Genomic DNA, 24,546 nt, shown 5'->3' on the forward strand with positions numbered 1-24,546 from the left:
CTACTTCGGTTCGGATTTCAGTTCGGGTTTTTCGGATCGGGTTCGGGTGCCACTTCGGATATCGGGTTAAGTGCCCACCCCTACTTATTAGGTTGTTTGTTTTTAATAACTTACCTTTCTAATATGGATTACTTGCGCAAGTTGAAATCATTAAATATGCAAATAACTTATTGACAAAATTTGTTTTTAATAACTTACCTTTCTAATATAGATTACTTGCGCAAGTTAAAATCATTAAATTTGCAAATCACTTATTCACAATATGGATTACTTGCGCAAGTTGAAATCATTAAATTTTATCGATTTAGTTTACCCTTGGGAAAGATTTAGAATTAAGACAAATATTAAAAACTTTTCTTATTATTCAAACGGTAAACTTGCGCAAGTTGATATCATATTTATTATATTGCTTACAAAATATTTTAATGTTTCTAATTAGGTTTTTTGTTTTTAATAACTTACCTTTCTAATATGGATTACTTGCGCAAGTTAAAATCATATCATATGCAAATCATTTTTTGACAATACACATTTCATATCTTTCTTTAAACGATTTTATTATTTATTGTGCAAAATATTAAAATCATTAATATGAGAATAAATCGACTGTATATATATAGGAGACACCCAAGGTCTTAAAATACAAACATTCTCTTTTCATTCTTTAAAGTATTATTCAAAAATCTCTCCTCTCATACTATTAAGGTATTACGACAATGCTGCTTGTGTGCTAAGAAAAATGTGTTTAGACGCAAAGGTTCCTCATCTTTAGAACCCTGAACTCAACTCTTTGTGTCTTGTTTCCAAAAAACATGTCTGGTCTATCTTTTCCATGTGTTGAATACTGGTAACGACGATATGGTCTTCTTTTTTATACATGTAGACCAGGTCGTGAGAGTGATAGTGATCCAGAAAACCTTGATTGAACATGCTGAATATTATCCGGGAAAGTATTACATAGTATCATTTAGTAATACTTTCTTCTATCATTTTTTTTTGTTGAATATACTATCTTATAAGTAAGCTAGCATTATGCATTTTTTATTTAATTCATGACGTCATTTTCTCACAGCAGAGAACCTTTTGGAATGGCGCAGGGAGGAAATTTCTCAGGGATATACAGGAAGGTTCAACTGAAGCCGCTGAAGTGGAATGGTGAAGGCGAAGAATAAAGACCTGTAGAGGCCCTTATGATTCTTAAATACGGCGGTGTTCTAACTCACGCTGGTAGAAAACAGGTGTTTACATACTCTACCATTTAATTTGTCATTGTTATATATATATATATATTCTACCATTTAATATATATATATATATATGTTTTCCAAATATGGAAGAATTGTCTAACTTATTGACGTTTAACATCACTTACCATATAATCTAACGAATATTACAAATAACAATTTATGGAAACTATTTTCGAAATTATTGAAAGACTAATAATGTTCTATTTATTACTTTTAATATTTATAACCTATAAAATAAAATGAACGAAATTTTATATAAGATAATTATAATAGGTTTATCCTCTACTTGATGAACTGTGTTCGAATATAATTATATAATAACTATTTTAAATATTACAAAATCTAAAAATGTTTATTAATATTATTTTTAAATTATTTATCATTGTTTAAAGAATAAATTTATCATAATTTTAAAATAATTTATAAAATGCTTACAAAATGCAAGGCAAAGTTGCACTTTCAAGAGTTAAGTCGAGATCTGGATTAAAAATCCTAATAACTGGTAAAGAAGGGAAGCCGAAGACAAAAACATTGAATGTTGTCTACAAACAAATTTTTCAGAATATTCTCTAGTCACGGTACGTAATTTTAATCTACTTTTTACAAATACAAAATTTAAAATATATAAACTGTTACAATTATTTATTTTTTGTATTTGCCAGATGGGTTGTGATGAGTTAGGAGACCGATGACGGTATGTCAATTTAATATTATTTCATGTTCAATAAAATTTAGAAATTTATAAATCTATCAAATAATGTTAACCCGTCAAATTGCTTACAAAATTTATTTAATTTTTTGCACGTTTCTAATTGAATTTGCTTTCTTTATCGAGAAATGTACTTCATAATTTATATTATTTATGGATAATATTTTGATTTTTTTTATATTTTCTTTTAATATGTCTACATAAATGTTTGTTTATTATTTATGGAAAAATAATATTATTCACCTAAATAAAGAATTACGACAAATATACAATCCTCCAATACATTAAAAGAGAAGTCACTTTAGTGATTACTTCTGCTGACATGACATTAATATAGAGCTTCTCAGAAAAATTGTTATAATTCTATTGGTCGATTTTTTTGAATTTTATTTTTCATTTATTTTAATCAATCGCTTATGTAGACAAGCCCAAAACTATTGTCGATTTCGTTAAGCCCATATATAGCTAGGAGATAATAATTATCGATTTAGTTTAGCATTGGGAAAGATTTAGAACTAAGACAAATATTAAAAACTTTCCTTATTATTCAAACAGTAAACTTGCGCATGTTGATATCATATTAATTACATTTGCTTAGAAAATATTATAATGTTTCTAATTAGTAGGGGTGGGCGTTCGGGTACCCGTTCGGGTTCGGATAGGATATTTTGGATTTTCGAGTATTTCGGTATAGAGGTGTAGAACCCGTTCGGGTATTTCTGTACTTCGGATCGGGTTCGGGTATTTTTAGTTCGGATTCGGTTATTTCAGATCGGGTTCGGATATTTAGATTTTGAAAAAAAATATTAAAATTTTCATTTCTCAAGTTTCTTATATTTAAAAACTAGGGTCGGCCCGTCCTACGGGCGGGATATACTTTACTTGTGATTTAGACTATTATTTTTTTGTATAATTTTGTAGTTTGTGTTTTAGGTTTGTATTTCAAAGAGATATGTATGATACACTACAAAAAAAAAATATTTTATCACATAAATATTATCAGAAAAAACAAATGATATATTAATCTTTGTTAAGCACATGAAAATCAATTAAAAGATATATTGTATTTTACTATTGTTCTGTTGGTCTTATTAGAAATCAAAAGTTTGATAAATTAATTAAAAAAATATTTTTTTCATTAATGTAATTATTTTACATTTTTAGTGTTTGCTATATTTTTACTATAAAAGCAAGTGAAATAAAAATACTTGTCACTACAGTTGAAACTCAATTAATAAATTATGAATCATTTTTCATTCTTATATATTTTTTTGAGTGTGTTGGTACTTTTTATACATTTTTAAACTTATTGAGTTAGATAATGTGAAAAATGAATCAATTTACAATTTGTTTTCTAAAGTTCGTTAAATAACATAACAATCTAAAATTGATTATTTAAGTATACACACATTTTATTAAAACATTTATCAAATAAACCATATCATCCAAACTTTTATCAAATAAACCATATGCAGAAGCTAAGGTCGTACTACACTTTCAGATTAAGTAACACTCATTCATTTAAGCAGGATTTTTTAAAATTATATTACTGTGAAATTAATAATCCCTTATAGTCTTACTATAATATAAAGTTATAAAAGTAGATTCAAATCAATAGTTACTTTAAAATCATAATATGTAAATTTTGATGTTACAAAAGATAATGTATCTTTACGTTAATAGAATTTAAACCAATATATTTTTTTGGTTAAGTTCTTAAAGAACTTTATGAAGCATATAAACGTTGGTTAAGCTTCTGTTGCAGAGGCTTTTCGAATTCATGTACATGATACTTCAAGTACCCCTCGTTGTAATATCCATAACTTACTGGGATGACTTGTCCTAGGCACTCGATATAGTTTTTTTTTTTTTTTTTTTTTTTTTGCTAAAACACTCGATATAGTTAGGCCTTCCATCTTCATAAATTCCATGATTCCCTTGATGGTAGTGCATTTTGATGTTGACCAACTCTTTGAACCTGAAATCTTGTTTCGAGCAATAAAGCCAAAAACTTTATTAAATTGGGCATGCTACTATATACTCCTTTCTGTAACATCTAAGACCAAATATAATATCAGTTACTTACCTTACCTACATACCTTTATAATGCGATCTGTTCTAAATTCATTCTTCCATTTAAACATTTCTTCCCATGCTGTGACAGTTTTGTTGATGTTGAATTCATTGTTTTGAGTAACGTAATAGTGGTGAAACAAAACATATTAGAAACAAATAATGAATGCATTTATAAAAGTCAAAATTTTCTCGATATTATACCCTGACGGAATATGATAATGATTAATGTTGATTGGATTAATATATTAGAAACATAGCTAGTGGTGTTTTAACGTTTGCATTTTCCAGAATCCCACTATAATCTTAATCAACCTCTTTATAAATACTTTTCGAAACAATTTAAAATTGTAGAGTATTGTGATGTAAAACAGAGAAAACATACAATATATGATATCCATAACTAATACATTCTATATTGCTTCACCAAAGCAATAAAATATTTAACTAACACCAATCTTTATATCAAATGATAAAACAATATCTCATATGTCGTACTTGGCAGGTAGGATACTCTGTTCATTTGTGAATAAGTTCCTAAGATCAACGAAAGTTTTGATTTACTAATCGATTGAAGCTCTTTCTAAAATACTTTCTCCAATACACTTTTTCTTCTTTGTTATTACTCGCTCGTGATCAAATACATATTTAAAGGCTTCTTACTTACAAAACCAGGTCATGAAACTGTGAAGCACTTTAATCTATTTCTAAAAACACTTCTCTATCTTTGCAGCTGACAATTATTTCTAATATTATAGTGTATTAAATCTTGAAAAGCTTATCTCGGTACGGGAACAGTGTTGCGACTTTATAATCTCTCCATATTCCCGCCGTAAGGATTGAAACTAACCGGAGCTTCCCCAGATCGATTATCTTCTTAAACATAGACTCAACTCATATCTAAGAATCCCGGTTCCCGATTTTTCTTTTTCATAAGCTAGTAGAACCAAGATCCTGATTTAAAAAAAAAAACACTTTAGGATCAGTCTGAGTGGGGGTACCGACTGAAATCAAGTCATATATGTACAATTCAGAACTAATTCATGAAACTCCTTACGAAACAGGGAACGACGTCATGATCTGCTAAAGAATAGAGGCACCACAGAGGCTCTCTCTCTTTATTTCTTCCTCATCACGGGTGGAAGCATCCTCACAAACATATTATTACAGTCGACAGAGATGGAACTGAACCTTGTAGCAGTGTCGACTGTCAGTAAGAAGCTTGAAGAAGTTGGTCAAGATTATCTCAGTGTTTTTACAAAAAAAAAAAAAAAAAATCTCTATGAGCATAAAGAAAAAGTAGATATATGCGTACTTTTTCGTTAATCAAGAACAGGTCAAACCCCATGAGTTCTCCAGATTTCTTGACGTTCTGCCTCCTAAAGCCGCGTCAAACCCGTCTTAGAAGCACGGCCACTCTTCAGATGGAAAGCAGGATTGGAGCGGTTACCATCTTTGGAAGCTCTTTTGGGAAGGGGGTAGTATAAATAATACGGTGAAAGTATGAGATTGGGAGAGTTCTTCATCCCTTATTTATAGATGTGAGAATTAAGGTATTTGCAAAGTAGTGGTGGGAAAGAGTAATTAAAATCAACTTAGTGGGAGAGACGGTAGCAGAGAGTTAAAAGGAGATTCTTTATGACATGTTTGAATGACGATTAACGTTACAGATACATTCTCACATAGACGGCTGCAAAATTAGGGATTGGAGAAGACGGCAATTTCAGAAGGAGATGAAAAAACGGGTTTAACCCATAGAATTAAAAAAACGACGCGTTTCAAATATATTGACTCACTCTCTATAGATGGGCTTGTAAAATAAGGACTATGAATGCAGACGAAGCCCAAACCAACTTACACCAGAAATAAATGAAGGACACGTGTCGGCACCAGAATCAACGAATTTCTGACCTGGAATCAGACGTGGAGGGCTTTAGGAGTGAAAGAACTCTCTTTTATATATAAAGATATAACTTCATTTAACTAATTTTTTATTTTTAATAGATTGAATGGTTAATAGATTTAGACATAAAAATTTAAAACTAAAAAGGCATTAATTTAGTTATTTAAAAAAAATTTGGATGTAATTTTTTGTTAATTTTTTAAATAAAAAACTTGACATGCATTTTCGGATCAGGTTAGGGTGCCACTTCGGATATCGGGTAAAGTGCCCACCCCTACTAATTAGGTTGTTTGTTTTTAATAACTTACCTTTCTAATATTGATTAATTGCGCAAGTTGAAATCATTAAATATGCAAATAACTTATTGACAAAATTTGTTTTAATAACTTACCTTTCTAATATGGATTACTTGCGCAAGTTGAAATCATTAAATATGCAAATCACTTATTCACAATATGAATTACTTGCGCAAGTTGAAATCATTAAATATTATCGATTTAGTTTACCCTTGGGCAAGATTTAGAATTAAGACAAATATTAAAAACTTTCCATATTATTCAAACAGTAAACTTGCGCATGTTGATATCATATTTATTACATTGCTTACAAAATATTTTAATGTTTCTAATTAGGTTGTTTGTTTTTAATAATTTACCTTTCTAATATGGATTACTTGCACAAGTTAAAATCATATCATATGCAAATCATTTTTTGACAATACACATTTAATATCTTTCTTTAAACGATTTTATTATTTATTGTGCAAAATATTGTGCGTCATTAATATGAGAAATAAATCGACTGCATATATATATATATATGAGACACCCAAGGTTTTAAAATACAAACATTCTCTTTTCATTCTTTAAAGTATTATTCACAAATATCTCCTCTCATACTATTAAGCTATTACGACGATGCCGCTTGTGTGCTAAGAAAAATGTGTTTAGACGCAAAGGCTCCTCATGTTTCATCGACTCTGCCACCCACTTTGCCTTGGCAGTATTATATGCTACTTGATGAATCGACTCTGCCACCCACTTTCATCGACTCTGCCACCCACTTTACCTTGAAAGTATTATAAAAAGATTAATAATGTGTTATTTATTACTTTTAATATTTATAAACTATAAAATACAATGAACGAAATTGTATATAAGATAATTATAATAGTTTTATACTCTACTTGATGAATTGTGTTCGAATATAATTATATAATAACTATTTTAAATATTACAAAATCCAAAAATGTTTATTAATATTATTTTTAAATTATTTATCGTTGTTTAAAGAATAAATTTATCATAATTTTAAAATAATTTATAAAATGCTTACAAAATGCAAGGCAAAGTCACTTTCAAGAGTTAAGTCGAGATCTGAATTAAAAATCCTAATAACTGGTAAAGAAGGGAAGTCGCAGACAAAAATATTGAATATTGTCTACAAACAAGTTTTTCAGAATATTTCGTAGTCACGGTACGTAATTTTAATCTTTTTTTTTTTTCAAATACAAATTTGAAAATGAATAAACTGTTGCAATTATTTATTTTTCGTATTTGCTAAATGGGTTGTGATGAGTTAGGAGACCGATGACGGTATGTTAATTTAATATTATTTATTGTTCAATAAAATTTAGAAATTTATAAATCTATCAAATAATGTTAACCAGTCAAATTGCTTTCAAAATTTATTTAATTTCTTGCAAGTTTCTAATTGAATTTGGTTTCTTTATCGAGAAATGTACTTCATAATTTATATTATTTGTGGATAATATTTTGATTTTTATTATATTTTCTTTTAATATGTCTACATAAATATTTGTTTATTATTTATGGAAAAATAATATTATTCACCTAAAATAAAGAATTACGAAACATATACAATACAATTCTAATTAATGATAATATAAAATCTGTTACTTCTAAAACTATACACTATTTATTCTATTTTTTGAATGAAAGTATCTTCGTAAACACACAAAATATTTTGTGACGTTGCAATTATACATACACACAATATCTGTCTCTTCATACTGACGTTATTGTGTTCCCTCTTGTGAGGTACGGGCCGAGAGAGAACACAGGATGCGGACCGATCATGTTCTTATGTCCGCACAGGGTGCGGACCGGTCACCTAGTAATATATTAATATCGTATATAATTTTTGGTAATCATGTTAAATTCAATCTCGTATATTGAAGAATGGAAACAAATAATTATTAAAATATATGTGTTTCCTTTTAAGAGATGTTCCTATACATTGAATAAAAATAACTCCAAACTCATTTTATCATTTCTCATCTTCTCTTTTCTTACAAGAAGCCAAGAAGGGTAGAGTAGAGTAGAGATATGTCGCTGTTGTCTTACCTCAGCCCAACACGCCTTCTAGAAGGCTACCTCCGTCGATGCCTCACGGCGGCAGGACTAACGTCGCAGACTCTCTCCATTGATTCTGAAACAACCATCCACTTCTGGGGCCCATCACCTCTAGACAACCGCACCGACAAAAGACCAGTGATGCTTCTCCTCCACGGCTTCGGTCCATCCTCCATGTGGCAGTGGAGGCGACAGATTCAAGCCTTCTCTCCGTCCGCTTTTCGGCTATATTGTCCCGATCTTGTTTTCTTCGGAGACTCTACCAGTTCCTCCACCAATCGCTCCGAGGTCTTCCAGATATATATAAAAACGTTCTTACTCTCTCTATAGTACATAGCTATTTTGATTGTAAATGAACAAGATCATCTCTACGAAGATGAAGATCGGATATGACCTAGTAGAACCTTATGTCATTGATCACTATTACTGTTTTGGTCACTTGATTAGTGTTTCTAAAAAGTATTGTTATACTAAAAATATAATTTACATATATTTTTTTTTCTCAATAACAGCTAAGAGGGAAATATTTTTTTTAAATTTATTCCAAATTAATATGAATTATATTCTATTCAGACTACATATACATTTTAGCAATAAATTCAATGTAAAATATAAGTTGAACTAGATATAGGCATTCAGATCTTCGGATCTATATAAATACATGTAATTTTTTATTCGATTTCAGATCGGTTCTAAATGGGTCTTGGTTGGTTTGAGTCACAAACTAGATACCCATAAGGAATCAGTAAATTTTGGTTATGTGTTGGGATTGGGTGGGTTACTTTACATTGATATGTTAGCTCTTATCAGTGGTGAAGCTAGGTAGAGTAGAGTGGGTGCCCATGCACCCATAATATTTTCAAATTTTAATATATTTCTTAATAAACTGAGTAAATTTCGTTTATACACCTAAGTTTTAGTACTTGTGCACCCATTGAAAACCATTGGATTTGCCCCTGGCTCTCATATGTAATTGATTTGAACTATGTGGACTAAACGGACACATTCATATCTTAATACTCCAATAATGAAAAATAACAAGGCGGAGTGCATGGAAAAGCTAATGGAGAAAATAGGAATAGAGAAGTTTAATGTGGTTGGAACAAGCTACGGAGGATTTGTGGCGTACCATATGGCCAAAATGTGGCCGCAAAAGGTGGAGAAAGTAGTGATTGCAAGCTCAGGCATCAACATGAGAAAGTGTGACAGTGAAAGTTTATTGCAGAGATCGAACTGTGAGTGTATTGAGAAAGTTATGTTACCATCAACTGCCACAGAGCTTCGGACACTTATGGGTTTGGCATCTTCTTCGAGGATAGTTCGTATGTTTCCCGATGCTCTCTGGAACGACGTTATTAGTGTAAGTAACCTACGTATTGTCTTCTTCTACAAGGGTATTTTTTTGACTTTGTGGAAAATAAGAATAATAAAAAGATGAAAAAGAATTATGAATTTTCTTTTGGTATAATATATGCAGAATTTATATCAGAAGAATAGAAAGGAGAAAGTAGAATTATTGAAAGGGGTAACTCTTGGCAGGGACGAGAAATTAAGCATTGATCCTCTTTCTCAGGTACGTACGTGAACTTATTTGTAGATGTAATTATAAACATGTCACAGAGATTTCCAATTCAAACGTTATTACTCCTAACATTAATATGTGTATTTAACTGTAACTCATCTGATTAACGGTAAACTGTTTATATTCTCTTAGGAAATCCTTATAATTTGGGGAGACAAAGATCAAATATTTCCGGTGAAGATGGCCTACGAACTAAAAGAGTATGTACAAGAGTATTTTCTTGTTCAAGTTTTATCGTATATTACTAACTGTAATTACTAATTAGTATCATTACTATTCCTAAACATATTGTCTAAATGCTGCAGTTGTTGGTATATTTATGTAGGATTCTTGGAGATAAGACAAAACTGGAACTCATAGAGAACACTTCACATGTTCCACAGATCGAATGTGCGCAAGAATTCAACAACGTCGTTTTGAAATTTCTGAAGGGATCTCAATAGCGGCAATTATACATTTTGGTACATTATTCTTGTTCTTGAAGCGTGGTTATTAGTAAACAGTTGAACTATTAGTAGTCTACGTAATATTGCTACGTATTTCTTTAAAAAAAATATATTGCTACGCACATTACTTGCTATGCTCTCATATTTTCATGTAACTTTATATATTGTCCTATAATATTGATAAGATGAAATTGAAAATCATTAAGGTACCCCAGATCGAATGTTCGTAAACAATATAATTTTTATTAAGTTTACTTTGTAGATCCAATATTTCGGTGGTTCAAACACCCATAATATTAGGTAAATATTCTGAAAACATTAAATATGATTTTTTTTTTTGTAACACATTAAATATGATTTAAAACGAAGTATTCCTACAGTTTTAGAATAATAGATTGCCGTGATATTCAAATTGGTTCAAAAATGTAAGTTGGTCACCAATAAAAGCATTAAGCGGTCAAAATTGGTGGTTTGCCAAACAGCCAAAAGCCCCAAAGCAACAAATCACTCTCAAAAGTATTCGACCACTTTGTCTTCGTTAACAAAAGTATCATCATATTCAACATAGTTGTTGGCAATCACCTCTCGTAAGTTCGTAACAATAAAGTTCTAAAAGAAGCAACTCTAGTAAGGAAAACTCAAATGTATAATGAAGAATGATAATATTGAGAACTTCAACGAATTATGAGAATTGATAACTTAATATTCACAAAGATGTTCTACCATTTACAGCCCCCCCCCCCCCCTAAAAGAAAAAGAGAAACTGACAGTTTTACAACTACAGATATTTCGCCTACAAACATGTAGTCTACAGTTACCAAAAGTCAAAAGCTTCCATTGTTCATTTCTCAACAAACAGAGAAATTTGCAATGCCAACTGAAATTTTCTACCTTACGCTGATGCCTAATCAAAGCTCATATGCATCAAAGGATCTGCTTCGAGACTGAAGTTGCGGAGGGTTTCTTCACAAGGGACTGTGCACAAGTATATTCTGATACAAACTTTGGTGGTTCTATCTCTGATGGGTCTAAAACTGGAATAGCCTTATCTATATCTTCTGCCGAGAAAGGAATGCTGCACATACACACAAAATTATACATTAATCTGTATGATGTAGACAACTTAAGTTACCTCTAAGTTATGTGAGAGATACTTGATTGATGAGAGACTCTCAACCCTCAACTCTCCCAAACCACACCCTCGAAAAGCTAAAGCTTATTTCAATCTACGAGGATTCTCAGAACTTAACATGCCTAACCACAACTTTTAACGCCTGGCCGAGCTAGAGATATACTACCATATTTCCATTTTATTCAGCTTACGTAAACTTGAGAACCAACTTAGTAAAAAAAACGGAAGAGAATAATACCTCATATCATCATCCAGCAAGAATGAATTCGATGTTAGTTTTTGGCTGCTATCCTTGTCAACAAGTACCCTCATTTGAGAAACCACCTACCACACAAAGATGTGTTAAGGTGTTTCAATTGACATTCAACATAATTAAACGCCCACAACTAAGAGTTTTACACATTAACTCACCTCGCTTGAGACACTTTGAGTTCCATATTTATCATCCCAGTACAGCGTACTTATTCGATATATTTGCCTTATTGTCAATGCCTACAACAGAATAAAAACCGCCGAGTTTTAGTGAGATTTCAAAAGTGCTTACGGCCAGGAATCATAAGGAAAGAAAAAAACGGAAGCCATAGAAAAAGTTAGACGTACCGGGCATAGATCCTGACTGATTTCATCCAGCGATTTTCTTCTTTTCTGGTGTATAACCTAGGACAAAATACAGAGTTATAAAAAATATAAGCCAATAGAATACAAGTTCCACTACAAAAAGAAACATGACTATTTATCAGAGAAGATGAGTTTTACCAAGAATCCAACAGCTTGTCTAATGAAACTTAACTCGTGCCAAGATGTTCCTGAAAACTGTATTCACAAAATTTTAGATCACGGATGGCATCCATCCATCTATGAAGCAACTAACTATAAAACATGGTTTACCTCCTCCTTGACACCGGATATCCACTTCTCCAATTCTGTAATCCCAGATTTCACATATTCCCCATTTGAAAATGTGCAACATTCACGTCGAAGGAGGAGACTGAAAAAGAAATTTGGATTGTATATATGCAGAAAACAAATTTAATTTACCCTTAAGCAATAAAGCAAAGAACTGAAATTAAGATCACATCTACCTGTTGAAAAGTGAGAGATTGATAAATGAGAAAACCTGAGTCACAAGCTTGCGTATGAAGAACGAGGGTACCTACCAATAAAAGAGTCAAGTTTAGAAAAAAGAACAATGTAGATATTCCTAAAACACGAGAAATCATGCTACATGAACATTCTAATTCCTAATCCTCAAAGGTGGAGAAACAGGAAAATCCCAAAGTAATTACTATGTCTACGACAATAAAGGGGGTAGAAGCAGACATTATAAATGAATCCATGGGATGTGCATACATGGTTTTCTCGTAGGCGGGACATAAGAGAATCCAGGAATTTAAGTATATTTTCCCATTGACTACTTGGTGATCGCTGCGGCACATCGCTTGGTGATCTAGAGGATTTTCCAGCAGTTCCTCGTAAAGCCTTGGGTGCCTTGAGAATCATCAGATAAACACTTAAACAGTTATAACATATTTCCACCAAACTTTTCTGTATTTTGTAACAAAAGAGATGAAATCTCTACCACAGCTAGTAGAATACATAAATAATAACGCTAGCATCATCAAGTTGCAATTTTAGGAATATAAGGTACGATCAAATCAGATCTTGTCACATAAGAAAAACAAAAAAATGATGTATACAACCTGATTTTGTTTAGTTTTTGTCTTTTTGATAAAAGGCTCTCAACTTGATATTATGTATATCAAGTTCTATGCCAAAACCACAACAACTACAACGATGAATATACGAGAAAGACCAAATGGCGAATAAATTCCCAGTAAATGTGTATTTTGATGCATGTTAAAAAAACTAAGCATCATGGTATCCAATCAATAATTTAGAAAAACACTATCAAAGATGCTGAATATCTACCTATTTCGGACTCTTACCTGAATGCATAATCCAAGAAGCGGTGCTAACTCTTTCTTCAAATTATCACGAATTAGACCATAAATCTTCTCCATGCATGCTGTCAGATGCTGTTTAAACAATATTGCTGGATATCTTGCTTCTATATGCGGAACGCCATCGTCAGGTCCATTAACTTTAAAAGGAGACTTTACTCCCTGGTAAGCAAGAAACAGAACATCAGTGAAACAAGTTAACACGCAACTTCTGAATCTCACTCAATAAACAATAGACGGTGAGAGTTTAGATTTAGCAATTTCAATTCCATATAAAATCAAACTTGCAAACTACTCTCAAGTGGAGATATCAATTGAACTCACAGATGCCGCCCTCCCAGAACGCTGAACACTAGCATTTAGAAAACTATTTGTCCGTAGATTTCTCTGCAAGAGGCATAGAAGTGCTGAAGTGTTTGAAAGCCAATATGGTAATACACTGTTTTCATCTCCAACCTGAAATAAACATAAACAATAGAAGTAAATAATAACATGAAAGAGTTCCTATCATTTTTCTAATGTGGAAGAAAGTTGTTACAGGATCCCTCCAACAGGAATCACCTTAAGGGCTTCATTAATTCCCTCGATAATGATGTTAAATACGGCTGTGCTCTCAGATTCAAAGGCGTGCCAGTGCAGAAGACATGTGTATATTACACAAGCAGCCAAAGGCTTATCATCATTGAATCCCAAATTTTCCTTGATACATCTGGAGAGCAATTCGTGGATATCCTGCAAGATTAAAGTAGTAACTTATGTCAAAACCCACTATGTGATACAATCAGGTCAGGAAAACCAGTTTCTTCATTCACAGTAAAAATGGCAGTTGATCTGTACCACGTTTCTTTCTGCAGTGAATTTGGGTCGACGTGACTCTGACAGGCTACGTGAAAATGGCATGATGCGTTTTGAAGGTGTGGGTGTCTCCTGTATATATCAATGACATAATTAGGGTACTCATTTTCAAGCATTTACAATCTAGAAATGAAGAAAATAAGTATTTACTTACGAAAACAGATGTCCTGTCAATCTGAGCTGGTACAACATCACTAGAGTGTTTCTGTTGAGGAGACTGTAATAATGAGCAGTTGGTAAGAAGTAAAGACCAAAGAGAACAGGATGACAATTAGTTAAAAATGCATGGTTCAAAAGATTAAGATATCCAGCAACAGAGTGTATACTTTCGTACATGCATATATATAACCGCAGAGAATAGTAAAAGATCACATACTTCACCAAGCATCCGTCCTATTCTCTCTGGGGATATCCTTAAAGTCTTCTGCCTCAAGACATGGTTCTCGTTCTCCAGGTGAGAGAGTTTCTCCTCGAGGCTGAATAAAAACACTCAAAAGAAGAAAAATAAGGATACCTGTTAGACACAAACCTAAGGTTGACTTGAGAAAAAGACCTGCAACTACGTACCTTTGAACACTTGTCTGGAGTTCAGAACATCTATTATCAGCTTCCTTCAACTTCTGTAGTGTATTATTGCAATCCGTTTTAGCACTGAGAAGCTCCTTCTCCAGAGACAGATTCTTCTTTTCCAAGGAATTCATCGAATTCTGTGATTAAAAAGCGTTAGGAAGAACTGATGAACAACCAAGACGACAGAATTTGGGTCTCTACGCAAAGGGTTAAAGCATTATTAAGAAGATACCCTACAAATAGAAGGAGCAGCGAACAAAGAAAAAAACAAGGCATAGTAACCAAAGATTTACTCACTTTTGAGACCATTTCTCAGAAATCTTACTACGTTTTCACAAATGCAATATATATAGTCCATAACCAACTTGTCTATAGCCAGAAAAATGTAAATACTTCAAATCGCAGCCACCACTCTTTAAGCACAGACTGCAGATTATAGAAGATTTTAAAAACATGACCATCCAGCAGGCTAACTAAATCATCATTGTGGTTGACCCAACGGAAGAGATTCAAATACTCTTTATGACCAAAAAAAGCTGAGTACCTTTTAACACATCACTAACAAACCAAAATGTACGAGGCATCAACTTACAAGAGACAACATTCAAATATCAGGTGTTGCAAATTTCTACAGATTTTAAAGTCTTTGCTTATCAGCCAAAGAGAAAGCCTAAGTAAAATTTAACTTACAGAAAAACCAACGATGGAGAACGGATCCCTTAAAAAGGTGTCCCCAGTTCACGACCATGACATAACAAGCTCTTAACATGCAGTCATTATAAAAAAAAGAGGAAAATTACCTTCAAAGAAGTGTTATCTTTTTCCAGTTCAACCATTCCATTAAGTTCTCTTTCAACAGCAGCTTTCTCCTTCATGGATATGTCTAGTTGCTTTTGAAGTACTGCATTCTTATTGCACTCATTAATGGTAGCCAGCCTAGCTGCATCTAGTTTGAGGCTGAAGGATTCCAATGTTTTCTGAAGCTTGGATATTTCACCTGACTTGGCCTCCTCACCACTGGTCTGTATTTAAAGCACTTATAGTTATTTACTCTGTTTCAGGGGATCAGTACTATATAGATGACAAAACTGGCAACATACTCGCAATCGTTTCTCAAGCTGCAACCGCCATTCAAGATCTTCTAATCGCTTCTCAAGTTTAGTTTTTGCTAATCGCAAAGCACCTGCTTCATTAGCAGCCTGCGCAATATCGATTTGCATATTCATCCTTTGAGTGATAGGTAGCGAATTGATACAATCCTGCTCTAAACCATGACTAGAACATACCCGTTTAAGTTTTCTAGACTCTCTCTTCGCAAGCTTCTGCCGCCAACAACATTGTATAGCAATAATAGAAGATTGGCGGTGCCTGAATGCTGTGTGAAACTTATGCACTCTCCAACGAGCCTAAGATATTTAAAATAAACAAAATTAAACGACAGAAATGCATTAGAGACTAAAATGATGAATGAGGTTACACACATCAGGAAACTAAAGAATACAAATTACCCTGTATAACAACTAATAGGACAAAGAGTGTAACACATAATGCATCATATGAACTTGGAGATCCTAGGTACCTGAATCAGAGAAGCAGCTCTGTGCTCTTTCTGATGAGCAAACTTTAAACGAGCTGAGTCAGCACGGATGCAAGACTGTATTACTGATGCAGCCGATACAAGTTTCACATATGCACATCTTGACAGCCACCTGCGCGCATGCTTTTGTACCAATACTGCTGCCGCTTCATTCCTTCTGGCGACATAGGCATTTCGGGACAGGCACCCTTGCCAACAGATATTATCATTATTTTATTAGGCTTAGAAATGAAAGAAATACTATTACCCACAATTTTCACGAAAGATGCATGTGAACATGTTTAACAAAAGAAATTAATAAATAATTTTCAGAGAGTAGGTGTCACATATCTGAAGATTTCACAGTGGCCACAAAAATTTCGAATGCAAGAGAATAAGAAGAATAATAGTGAATGAGAAAGGCACCTCTACAGTATGCTTGGATAGAAATTGCACAAGCCCGGGCAGCGATGAAGTTTTGATGCGTAACAAATGTTCTTAGTCTTCGCTGAATGAGTCTTGCAGAAGCATCAAGAACTTCAGTCCGCCTAGAGTCCAAAATGCCAATTTGACCAGCTCTAAGGAACACTTTTGTCCTTCCTAACTGTGAAAGATGATACAAATATCAACAAATCAATATCTAACAGGGTGCCATGCATTAGAGAAAATCCTTTGTTTTTAGCCCACCAAGAAGCATACCTGATAATTCCCCAGACCTAACTTCCGCAAGATTTTCTCGGTAAGCGCCTGCTCATCATTGCTACAAATAATGTCTATATTAACAAATTACTCTTGCTTGGCAATAAGTTCATTGCAGGATATAGACTCTATCTGGCCGAAAGCTACAAATAATGCTTGAGTTTTATCTATTTTTTCCGCAATCAAGCGGTCACAGAAACATGTCAAATAACTTCTACACAGGTTCACACAGTTGCAAGGAAAACTATAAGATAATCAACACTCCGACGATAAACTTAAAATCATCCATCCAATATGCGTACCTCTCATCCATGAGTTCTGGGGCTAACAGACCAAACCGATCCACAAAGTCTGAATAATACCTTCGTGTGGGATACCCTGCAAGACTAATCCGAACAGCTTCCAGTACTCCCTAAGAAATTGTGAAATACAAGACGTTATCAAAGTTAAAATACAAACAATGGAAAAGGACGAAAAAACACGAACATGTAAGCATTAGTACAATCCGCTGAGACTAAGCTAGATCACTTCTATTGGTCAATGAGAACGACCCAATCATGTATTTTAGAAAGCAACTCTAATATAACATGTACTGCAACATGTGAATTACATAAAAATATGCAAAACGATCATCATATATACAAAATGCATTCTGATCCTTTTGAACTCAATAATGTTATAGATGATCAAGACTAGAAAGAGCATAAATATGAAGTTTCTAGCCTATCATGGCACGGGAAAACATATGCATATTATGACAAGAAACGATATAATAACGCGAAAAAAGCTTGACACACTTCCTTTACGTCAGAAAAGAACGACCGAGACACCAAACTAACTATAAAAAAGAACTAAGATCACAAAATATACTAACCCCACAACGAAGTTGATGTAAAACACTAAGATTCTCAAACTTTTGAGGTCTGTTGAGTGTGTTTGGCTTCACACAACGAACATAGTGAGGCTCCGTTTTGCTGAGAGTTTCCATGAGGGCTTGAAGTTGTTGCTAGAATCAAAGTTAATGATCAAATCAATGACTGGGTTCACGACCTGTTCTTAATATTCATAACAGAGTATCTTGCAAAGAGAAATAACTGGATAGTTTCCTGACCTTAAATCTGGAAGACACAGAAGAAAATTTGTAAGAAGACCTGGCAGACTCCTCTGGCGCGGAGGCAAAAAGTCCAGCAACAAAGGGGCATCGTGAGGAAGATAACAGATTGCAGTGCTCCACTATAGTATAATCACGATTTTTATCCAGAAAGGTTTCAGTCTGGTACGTAACCTGCAGAAATGGAATGGGAGAAATTCATTGGGATTTGAAGGAAACAAAAAAAAACATTAAGCTTAGTCCTAGAGCAAGACTTGCCTTGCCAGCATAATGAGAGAGAGTAAAGTCCGTCTCTGAAAATTTTGTCTTCTCCAATCTTGGATGAGATTTACAGTTCTGGAACAGCTTCATTGAAAATGACTCATGTGTTGATCTAGGAAACATGCTGCATAAAAAGTAAACAAAGATAAGCCAGTGCACAAAAAGAGCATACGTATTGTGAAGACACAAGGTGAGACGGGAATATTGTACCAAGCTTCATCCAAGAGTGCAATTACCCCAATAGGTTTCTGCAGGTAGCAAAAATATCAATATTAGAGTCAGAGGAAGATAGATTAGTTTTGCTGTCATGTCTGCTTGATTTTCACAAAACAAAAAAAAGGAACACAATTCTTGAGGCTGGCAACTACAACATAAACGTTAACAAGAAACTCTATTATTAAGATGCACCATACCAGCATGCAATAAAACTATCAACGGATGAAGGAAATGTCTTCTAAGTAAGTTCTCCTATTCTTGCAGCTGTATGATGGGAGTAACAGTGGCATCATAGTAAACAGACGTTTCTGAATGAATTGGCTACACTAAAGTTAATCTCATCAAACCCCACTAACTCTTTAGAATTGGCACGATTTAAAAGATTACCCTGTTTAGAAACTAGAAAGTGTTGAATTCTATTCCTCGACAATCTGAGTAAAATAATAATAAATAAATAAAAAGACATGAGAACTTAAAACAATGTACTATAATCAAAATCACGACTAACACCCTCACTGAATATGACGGAAAAAAATTACTTAAGTTTTGATACAACATAGGCTGTTGCAAGTTTCAGAGATCACAAAAGGTTAAAGGGGCAAGAAACTAGAACAGAGTCTTAAATATAAATCTAACTGACATGGAGACATGTACCTTCTCTATAAGGTCCACAACATCCTGATTGTCAATAAACTCAATAAAACTCCAATTAATCTCTTCTTTTCTGTACTCATCCTGCTCCATCTTAAATACATGCTGAAAAGAGAGCAGGGATCATAAGGAGAGGAAGGAATGTCCCTAAAATCTGGCTAAACCTTTGAGAATGATAACTGTATTTACCTCATTGAAATGCAGCTGAAGCTTTTCATTTGCAAAATTGATGCAAAATTGTTCAAAACTGCAACGTGCAAACATGTATTAGTTTTCATTTTTAGATATGGATTGGGCGAAAAAAGTATATCAAGCCATCAGAAAGACAACAAGCCCAGATATAGTTTACATAGTTCTAAACATGGTGCACCAATAAAGACTCAATGAATAGGGCTGGGAAAAGATATAAACAATGATTTAATTAGTTTAACAGATCAACACTAACCTGTTACTCTTAAAGCATTCAAAGCCATAAATGTCCAGGACTCCTATTTGAAAATGGGAGTTTGGATCTTGCCCAACAGACCTATTAATCTTATCAACCAACCTGACAAGCGTAAATTAAAAAGTTCAAACACAAGTGTAATGCATTAACAAATATCCACTCAATAAAGGGATGAAGCATATAAAGCAAACCAGTCAAACAGACGGGCGTAAACAGTCTTCGCTAGTGCATCCCGGCTAGTAACAGCAGCATTACAGTCAAGTGCTTTGATTATGGTACCTTCACGGGTCAGAATTGAACGTGTGCAGAGAGAAGCCAGTAAAAGATTTGCATCACACCTGATTAATTTTGCAGAATATAACAATTAAACAAGCTATCTCTTTGTACACCGGAAAAAAAAACTGGTACTAATCAGAGTATTCCATGTACCTGAAAAGATCAGCAGCCATCTGCAGATGATTTCTAGATTCCTGATCCTTTACTACAGAAGAATCATGCTCTTTTCCCGATGAAAACTCAACATTTCCAAGATGCAGAATGGCAGCAAGCGTGCGGAATATCGATTCCTGATAAATTATTGGGGCAGTAAGCACGGACTATCAAAAACTGATAAAAGAGAAATATATATATTAAATCCAGTTAGAAGTCAGAACACCTGCTCATCGTGACTTATGCCCACAATATCCATGCCCCTCCTTGTATTCTTATACTCTTCTGCGTTGCTTACTCCCTCCAGGTCATAGGTTTTGCTTTGATTGAGATAATGAAATTGATGTGGATTGCTTAGTTTGTATTTTTTAGCGTCCTATACCAAACAAGAAAAGATCTGTACAGGTAAGCTCAATAACAAGAGAACCGAAACCAATATCCTATGAGACGTATAAAAAGCAGGAAAATAATTACACTCCCAGAAGCGCAAAGCTGGTAGAAACAGTGATAGTTCCTCTCAGGGTCTGTTATCCGGACTACACGTGATCTCTCCAGAAGATAGGTTCTGATTGCAGCACCAGATATTCTACCATTTGCGTCAAATTGGATTTCCACAAACTTGCCAAAACGGCTGGATAAACCACCAAAATTCAGTAGTTTGGTCAGTAAACCCGTCAAACTAAATGTAACTAAAAAAAGCTAGGGCAACACACACGAATAACTGCAGCTAAAATGCCATATGCATTCAATGTTTACAAAATAAGATTCCAAAATTATAAACATTAGTGACTAATGTTCTATACATGCGAAATGAACAAGAAAAGAAAACCTAGTTCCTCCCGCTAGCAGTAAGATTGTTACCATATTTCACGTGCAAGGAGTAGTATAATAGACCAAATAAACCCAAAATGCATTCACATTGGTACAACTACAAGGGGTTGTAAAGTCTTAATGGAATAACTTATCGATAGCCCATCTATCCGAAGTAGAGCTACGAACATACTTCAAAAAAAGGTTTAAAACCCACTTAAATTTACAATTTCAGTACAAGAAGATGCTGGTTTCTAACCATTTATGATGATAGCGTCATGAAAAAAACTGTTGACAAATGATATAAGAGCAATTAGAGAAACACCCCCAGTCCTTACCGAAAAACAAACAAAAAGAAAACAAAATTCCATAACACACCTGGAATTATCGTTTCTAACTGTTTTCGCATTCCCAAATGCTTCCAAGAGAGGATTTGACTGCAGAAAAAAATATATTATAGCAGTCGCAAACAAAGAAAGATATGATCGCCTAAAATTTATTTGCAAATAGATACCAGAGGAGGGAAAGTGACATCTTTGAGCAAAAAGATAAAAGCTACAAATTGTTGAGCAAAATCTTACTTCAAGGACTTGCTGCTCAACACTTCTATTATCTTCAGCAGCACGTCCCCCAACATATGTAAGATACTGCATGATTAGTTTAGTTGTCTCAGTTTTTCCAGCTCCACTTTCACCGCTAACGAGTATAGACTGACTTCGCCTGTCGTCAATCATCGCTCTGAATTATGAAAGCATATATGCGGTTAATTTATTAACGTGACAGAGAGTAACAAGTAAAAATATCAGCATGAGTAGGTAAAAAGGGTGGACCACCTGTATGCAACTTCAGAAACAGCAAAAACATGAGGACTGAGCTCACCGAATGGTGCTCCCTTGTACTGCTCCATCATGTACCCATTATAGAGATGTGGAAGCTTTTTAAACGGATTAACAGCGATCAGAATGCTTCCAGTGTATGTCTACAAAAACAGTAGAGGGTAGTTGTAAGAAGATACAGCAGTCAGGAACAAGAATAGACTGGAGTTATTACAACAAATAGTTCCAAACAAGTAGTAGCATATCTCAATAGGGAAATAAATATATGAAACACCAAGCAAGGTGCGACCAAAATGGTCAAAGGGCAAGCCAGCATTTACATCAAAGGAATCTAGCTGAGTGCAAAACCATATGGAACATAATTGCTTTTCGCCAACTAAATAAGGAAACGAAGGTCTATCTCTATAATGCCTGTAATGATATATGCACTAACACAGTTAATTCAATTCATGAGCAATCTTTTCAGTTAAACTATATAACATGCCACCTCTATAAGCCGGAATCAAGAGAAACCCATTACATAGACACAGCCTAAAATTAAAAATAAGCAACGGAACATTTTTCCCTAAAGTATAATTTCGCAGTACCAAACGAGGCATTTGATTGGTAAAGCATAAATACGGAAACAGTAAGGTGATATCCTAAGCTGTTCAAAACGTTTTCTCAAATCAGTGCTCAGTTACATGTATCATTCAAGTAGTGAAACTCAAAGACACAGACCTCAGCTACATTTTACAGATACCTAAGACTTCCCAAAGAGATAACAGAGCTAAATGCATACTTCACAGCTAAATTTCAAGTCTTCACCACACCCACAGTAACATGTCATAGACCACAAATGGATACCCAAGAAACTCAAAAAGCATACTGATAACGCTAGTATATGAAATGTAATCCCACTCAGTAAAGTACTCCAAGGCAGTATAATACTAAAACTCAAACTACAATTAGACTCACGTAGATATCATTGAGAGCGTATCTCCTCTGTAGATTGTAAAGCACACCAGCCTCGTGCAAGTACGTCAGCTTAGTCATATCATCCACTCCATTACGATCCTCCTCGTCGGGATCCCTACGAAACACCTTCTCCGAGCAGACGAAAACCTAAAACCCCCAAATAACGAAGCGGCGGCAACAGGTAAGGTGAAGAAAAGAGGAGAGAGACGAAGCAGAAGTTTTCCGGCTAATCAATCAAACCTGTTTTCCGGTGGAAGTTTCGACGTGGACCTTGTTTCCCGGAGAATCGAGCACTTCACCGGCAGCCCAAGCTGAATCCTTATCCTCCACCCAAACCTTGTCGCCCCTCCGCAGATTCGATTCCATTGGAAGACAATCTCAACTGAATTGAACTTCTCAAAGAGAAAAGCCTAGAAGATTAGATTGGGCAACGCAAGAGGCATAGAGATAGAGAGAGAGGAGATGAAGAGAAAGAGGGCGCGTTAGGTTGCGCCAGATAATTTTTCAAATTTCAAAGTAAATCTCTTGAAACCCTAAGGAGAGCTAGGTAGGTAGGTAAAGAGATACGGTAATTACTGCTCTTTTTGGTTCTGCAACCGTAAAAAGTAAAACAAAAATTTCCCGCCCTCGCCGATCGCATTATGTTATTGGTTTATATATTTTGATTGATTTAGAAATCCATATAATATTTATAAATCCAAGTAAAATATACAAATCCGGAGGTTTTCCCTCGGATTTGAGTCTTTGTATTTTTAACAAAAAAATCCAAGCAAATCCATTCAAATCCATTATAAAATCAAATATATTAGTAAATCCGTGCGATTGAATAACACTTGATTTGATATAGAATTTATGAATCATTAAACCAATAACACATGATTTTAATACAGATTTAAAAATTATAGAACCAATAACACTAGATTTAGTTCAAATTTTCAAATCCATAAAAATACAACAACCAATAACCCCTACTTAAGAGGATGACTAGATTTTGACTCGCCCTTTAAAAGGCGGGTATATTTTTCGTTTTACATTTTTGTTAAAATTTAATTTTTATAAGTCAGTCGGTCATTTTTAGTCATATATACATTTTTCTTTGTATAATATTTATCTTAAATGATTAATAATAAATTTTAATAATTGTATTAAAATAGTTGGACCACATATATATCAATAGGTCATGTTCCTATTTTAATAGTATTGATATATAGTAACTTCGAAAGCCCAACCAATAATGTATTTTTTTCAAAAAAGCCCACGAGCTAAAAAAGATCTATAAATAATTTTTTTGAAATATGTAATTTTTATATTTGTGTTCTTTTGTAATCATATTGGTGTTAAGTGAAGTACATAATCATTTTTCTACATAATTATTTTTAAATTTTTACATGCTTTGCGCTTAATTTGTATATAGATACTCGTCTTATTTTAGTTTTCGTTTTGTTTTAATGGTTTAAAATAGTAAATTTTTAATTTATTTTTTAACGCTCTTGTATTGGTTTAGTTTTTTTAATAGAAATGTGTTAATATGTCATGTCTGCTCATTTTCATACTTGATAAATAGTTTGCATGTTTACTGAAATAACCTATAAAACCTTTGGTCATAAAAATTAGGAAAATATTCATGTTTACCATTTTCAAGGTACTATTATTCATTTTTACCACCTTTAAAAGGATATTTTCAAAAATATCTTCTTCATTA

General features: G+C 33.6%; 2 protein-coding genes and 2 long non-coding RNA genes across 10 annotated transcripts; 2 read left to right on the forward strand and 2 right to left on the reverse strand.

Annotated features, from left to right (window-relative positions):
* The first annotated feature begins 2,782 nt into the window (after positions 1–2,782).
* Positions 2,783–4,513, forward strand: LOC117132761. Its single transcript, XR_004456295.1, has 2 exons — positions 2,783–3,814; positions 3,860–4,513. It is a non-coding gene; the product is annotated as an uncharacterized LOC117132761 (long non-coding RNA).
* On the reverse strand, positions 3,847–5,991 carry LOC103862221. Of its 5 annotated transcripts, none has more exons than XR_631693.3 (4): positions 5,345–5,990; positions 5,087–5,236; positions 4,056–4,983; positions 3,847–3,941 (listed from the first exon to the last, which is right to left on the reverse strand). It is a non-coding gene; the product is annotated as an uncharacterized LOC103862221 (long non-coding RNA). The 5 variants fall into 5 exon arrangements; XR_631694.3 differs by having other exon boundaries at positions 3,848–3,934; XR_631696.3 differs by having other exon boundaries at positions 3,851–3,934; positions 4,048–4,983; positions 5,345–5,991.
* A 2,141-nt stretch (positions 5,992–8,132) lies between these two features.
* Positions 8,133–10,541, forward strand: LOC103862223 (2-hydroxymuconate semialdehyde hydrolase). Its single transcript, XM_009139920.3, has 5 exons — positions 8,133–8,604; positions 9,350–9,667; positions 9,785–9,880; positions 10,022–10,089; positions 10,215–10,541. The coding sequence occupies exons 1-5, from the start codon at positions 8,281–8,283 to the stop codon at positions 10,330–10,332; spliced, it is 924 nt and encodes a 307-aa protein (XP_009138168.1). The 5' UTR covers positions 8,133–8,280; the 3' UTR covers positions 10,333–10,541.
* Positions 10,542–10,982: 441 nt separating this feature from the next.
* Positions 10,983–23,486, reverse strand: LOC103862224 (myosin-15). 3 transcript variants are annotated; one of them, XM_009139922.3, is made up of 38 exons: positions 23,085–23,486; positions 22,845–22,991; positions 21,885–22,030; positions 21,633–21,789; positions 21,430–21,488; positions 20,716–20,872; positions 20,468–20,617; positions 20,242–20,378; positions 20,004–20,150; positions 19,813–19,914; positions 19,557–19,614; positions 19,371–19,472; positions 18,711–18,748; positions 18,498–18,624; positions 18,240–18,413; positions 18,003–18,134; positions 17,431–17,540; positions 17,129–17,189; positions 16,856–17,033; positions 16,433–16,638; positions 16,140–16,259; positions 15,954–16,052; positions 15,654–15,875; positions 14,851–14,990; positions 14,660–14,759; positions 14,438–14,488; positions 14,266–14,355; positions 13,990–14,160; positions 13,753–13,884; positions 13,414–13,590; positions 12,818–12,955; positions 12,550–12,620; positions 12,356–12,455; positions 12,224–12,280; positions 12,068–12,124; positions 11,879–11,959; positions 11,706–11,791; positions 10,983–11,410 (listed from the first exon to the last, which is right to left on the reverse strand). In XM_009139922.3, the coding sequence occupies exons 1-38, from the start codon at positions 23,208–23,210 to the stop codon at positions 11,260–11,262; spliced, it is 4,557 nt and encodes a 1,518-aa protein (XP_009138170.2). In that variant the 5' UTR covers positions 23,211–23,486; the 3' UTR covers positions 10,983–11,259. The 3 variants fall into 3 exon arrangements, with proteins under 3 accessions (XP_009138170.2, XP_009138169.2, XP_033143591.1); XM_009139921.3 differs by having other exon boundaries at positions 14,438–14,500; XM_033287700.1 differs by lacking the exon at positions 23,085–23,486 and having other exon boundaries at positions 14,438–14,500; positions 21,633–21,657; positions 21,887–22,030.
* Positions 23,487–24,546: the final 1,060 nt, after the last annotated feature.

The sequence above is a fragment of the Brassica rapa genome, chromosome A03, assembly GCF_000309985.2.
Source record: "Brassica rapa cultivar Chiifu-401-42 chromosome A03, CAAS_Brap_v3.01, whole genome shotgun sequence".
Taxonomy (NCBI): Eukaryota; Viridiplantae; Streptophyta; class Magnoliopsida; order Brassicales; family Brassicaceae; genus Brassica; species Brassica rapa.

Bases quoted from the DNA above. Each gene is read 5' to 3' on its own strand.
- LOC103862224 (XM_009139921.3), bottom strand. From the start codon at position 23,210: ATGGAATCGAATCTGCGGAGGGGCGACAAGGTTTGGGTGGAGGATAAG. The intron at 20,618-20,715 runs GTAATTATTTTC...TGTTTGGTATAG, and splicing joins AGCTTTGCGCTTCTGGGAGT to GACGCTAAAAAATACAAACT. The intron at 18,414-18,497 runs GCAAGTCTTGCT...CCATTTCTGCAG, and splicing joins TCTCTCATTATGCTGGCAAG to GTTACGTACCAGACTGAAAC.
- LOC103862223 (XM_009139920.3), top strand. From the start codon at position 8,281: ATGTCGCTGTTGTCTTACCTCAGCCCAACACGCCTTCTAGAAGGCTAC. The intron at 8,605-9,349 runs ATATATATAAAA...AAAAATAACAAG, and splicing joins ATCGCTCCGAGGTCTTCCAG to GCGGAGTGCATGGAAAAGCT. The intron at 9,668-9,784 runs GTAAGTAACCTA...TAATATATGCAG, and splicing joins TCTGGAACGACGTTATTAGT to AATTTATATCAGAAGAATAG.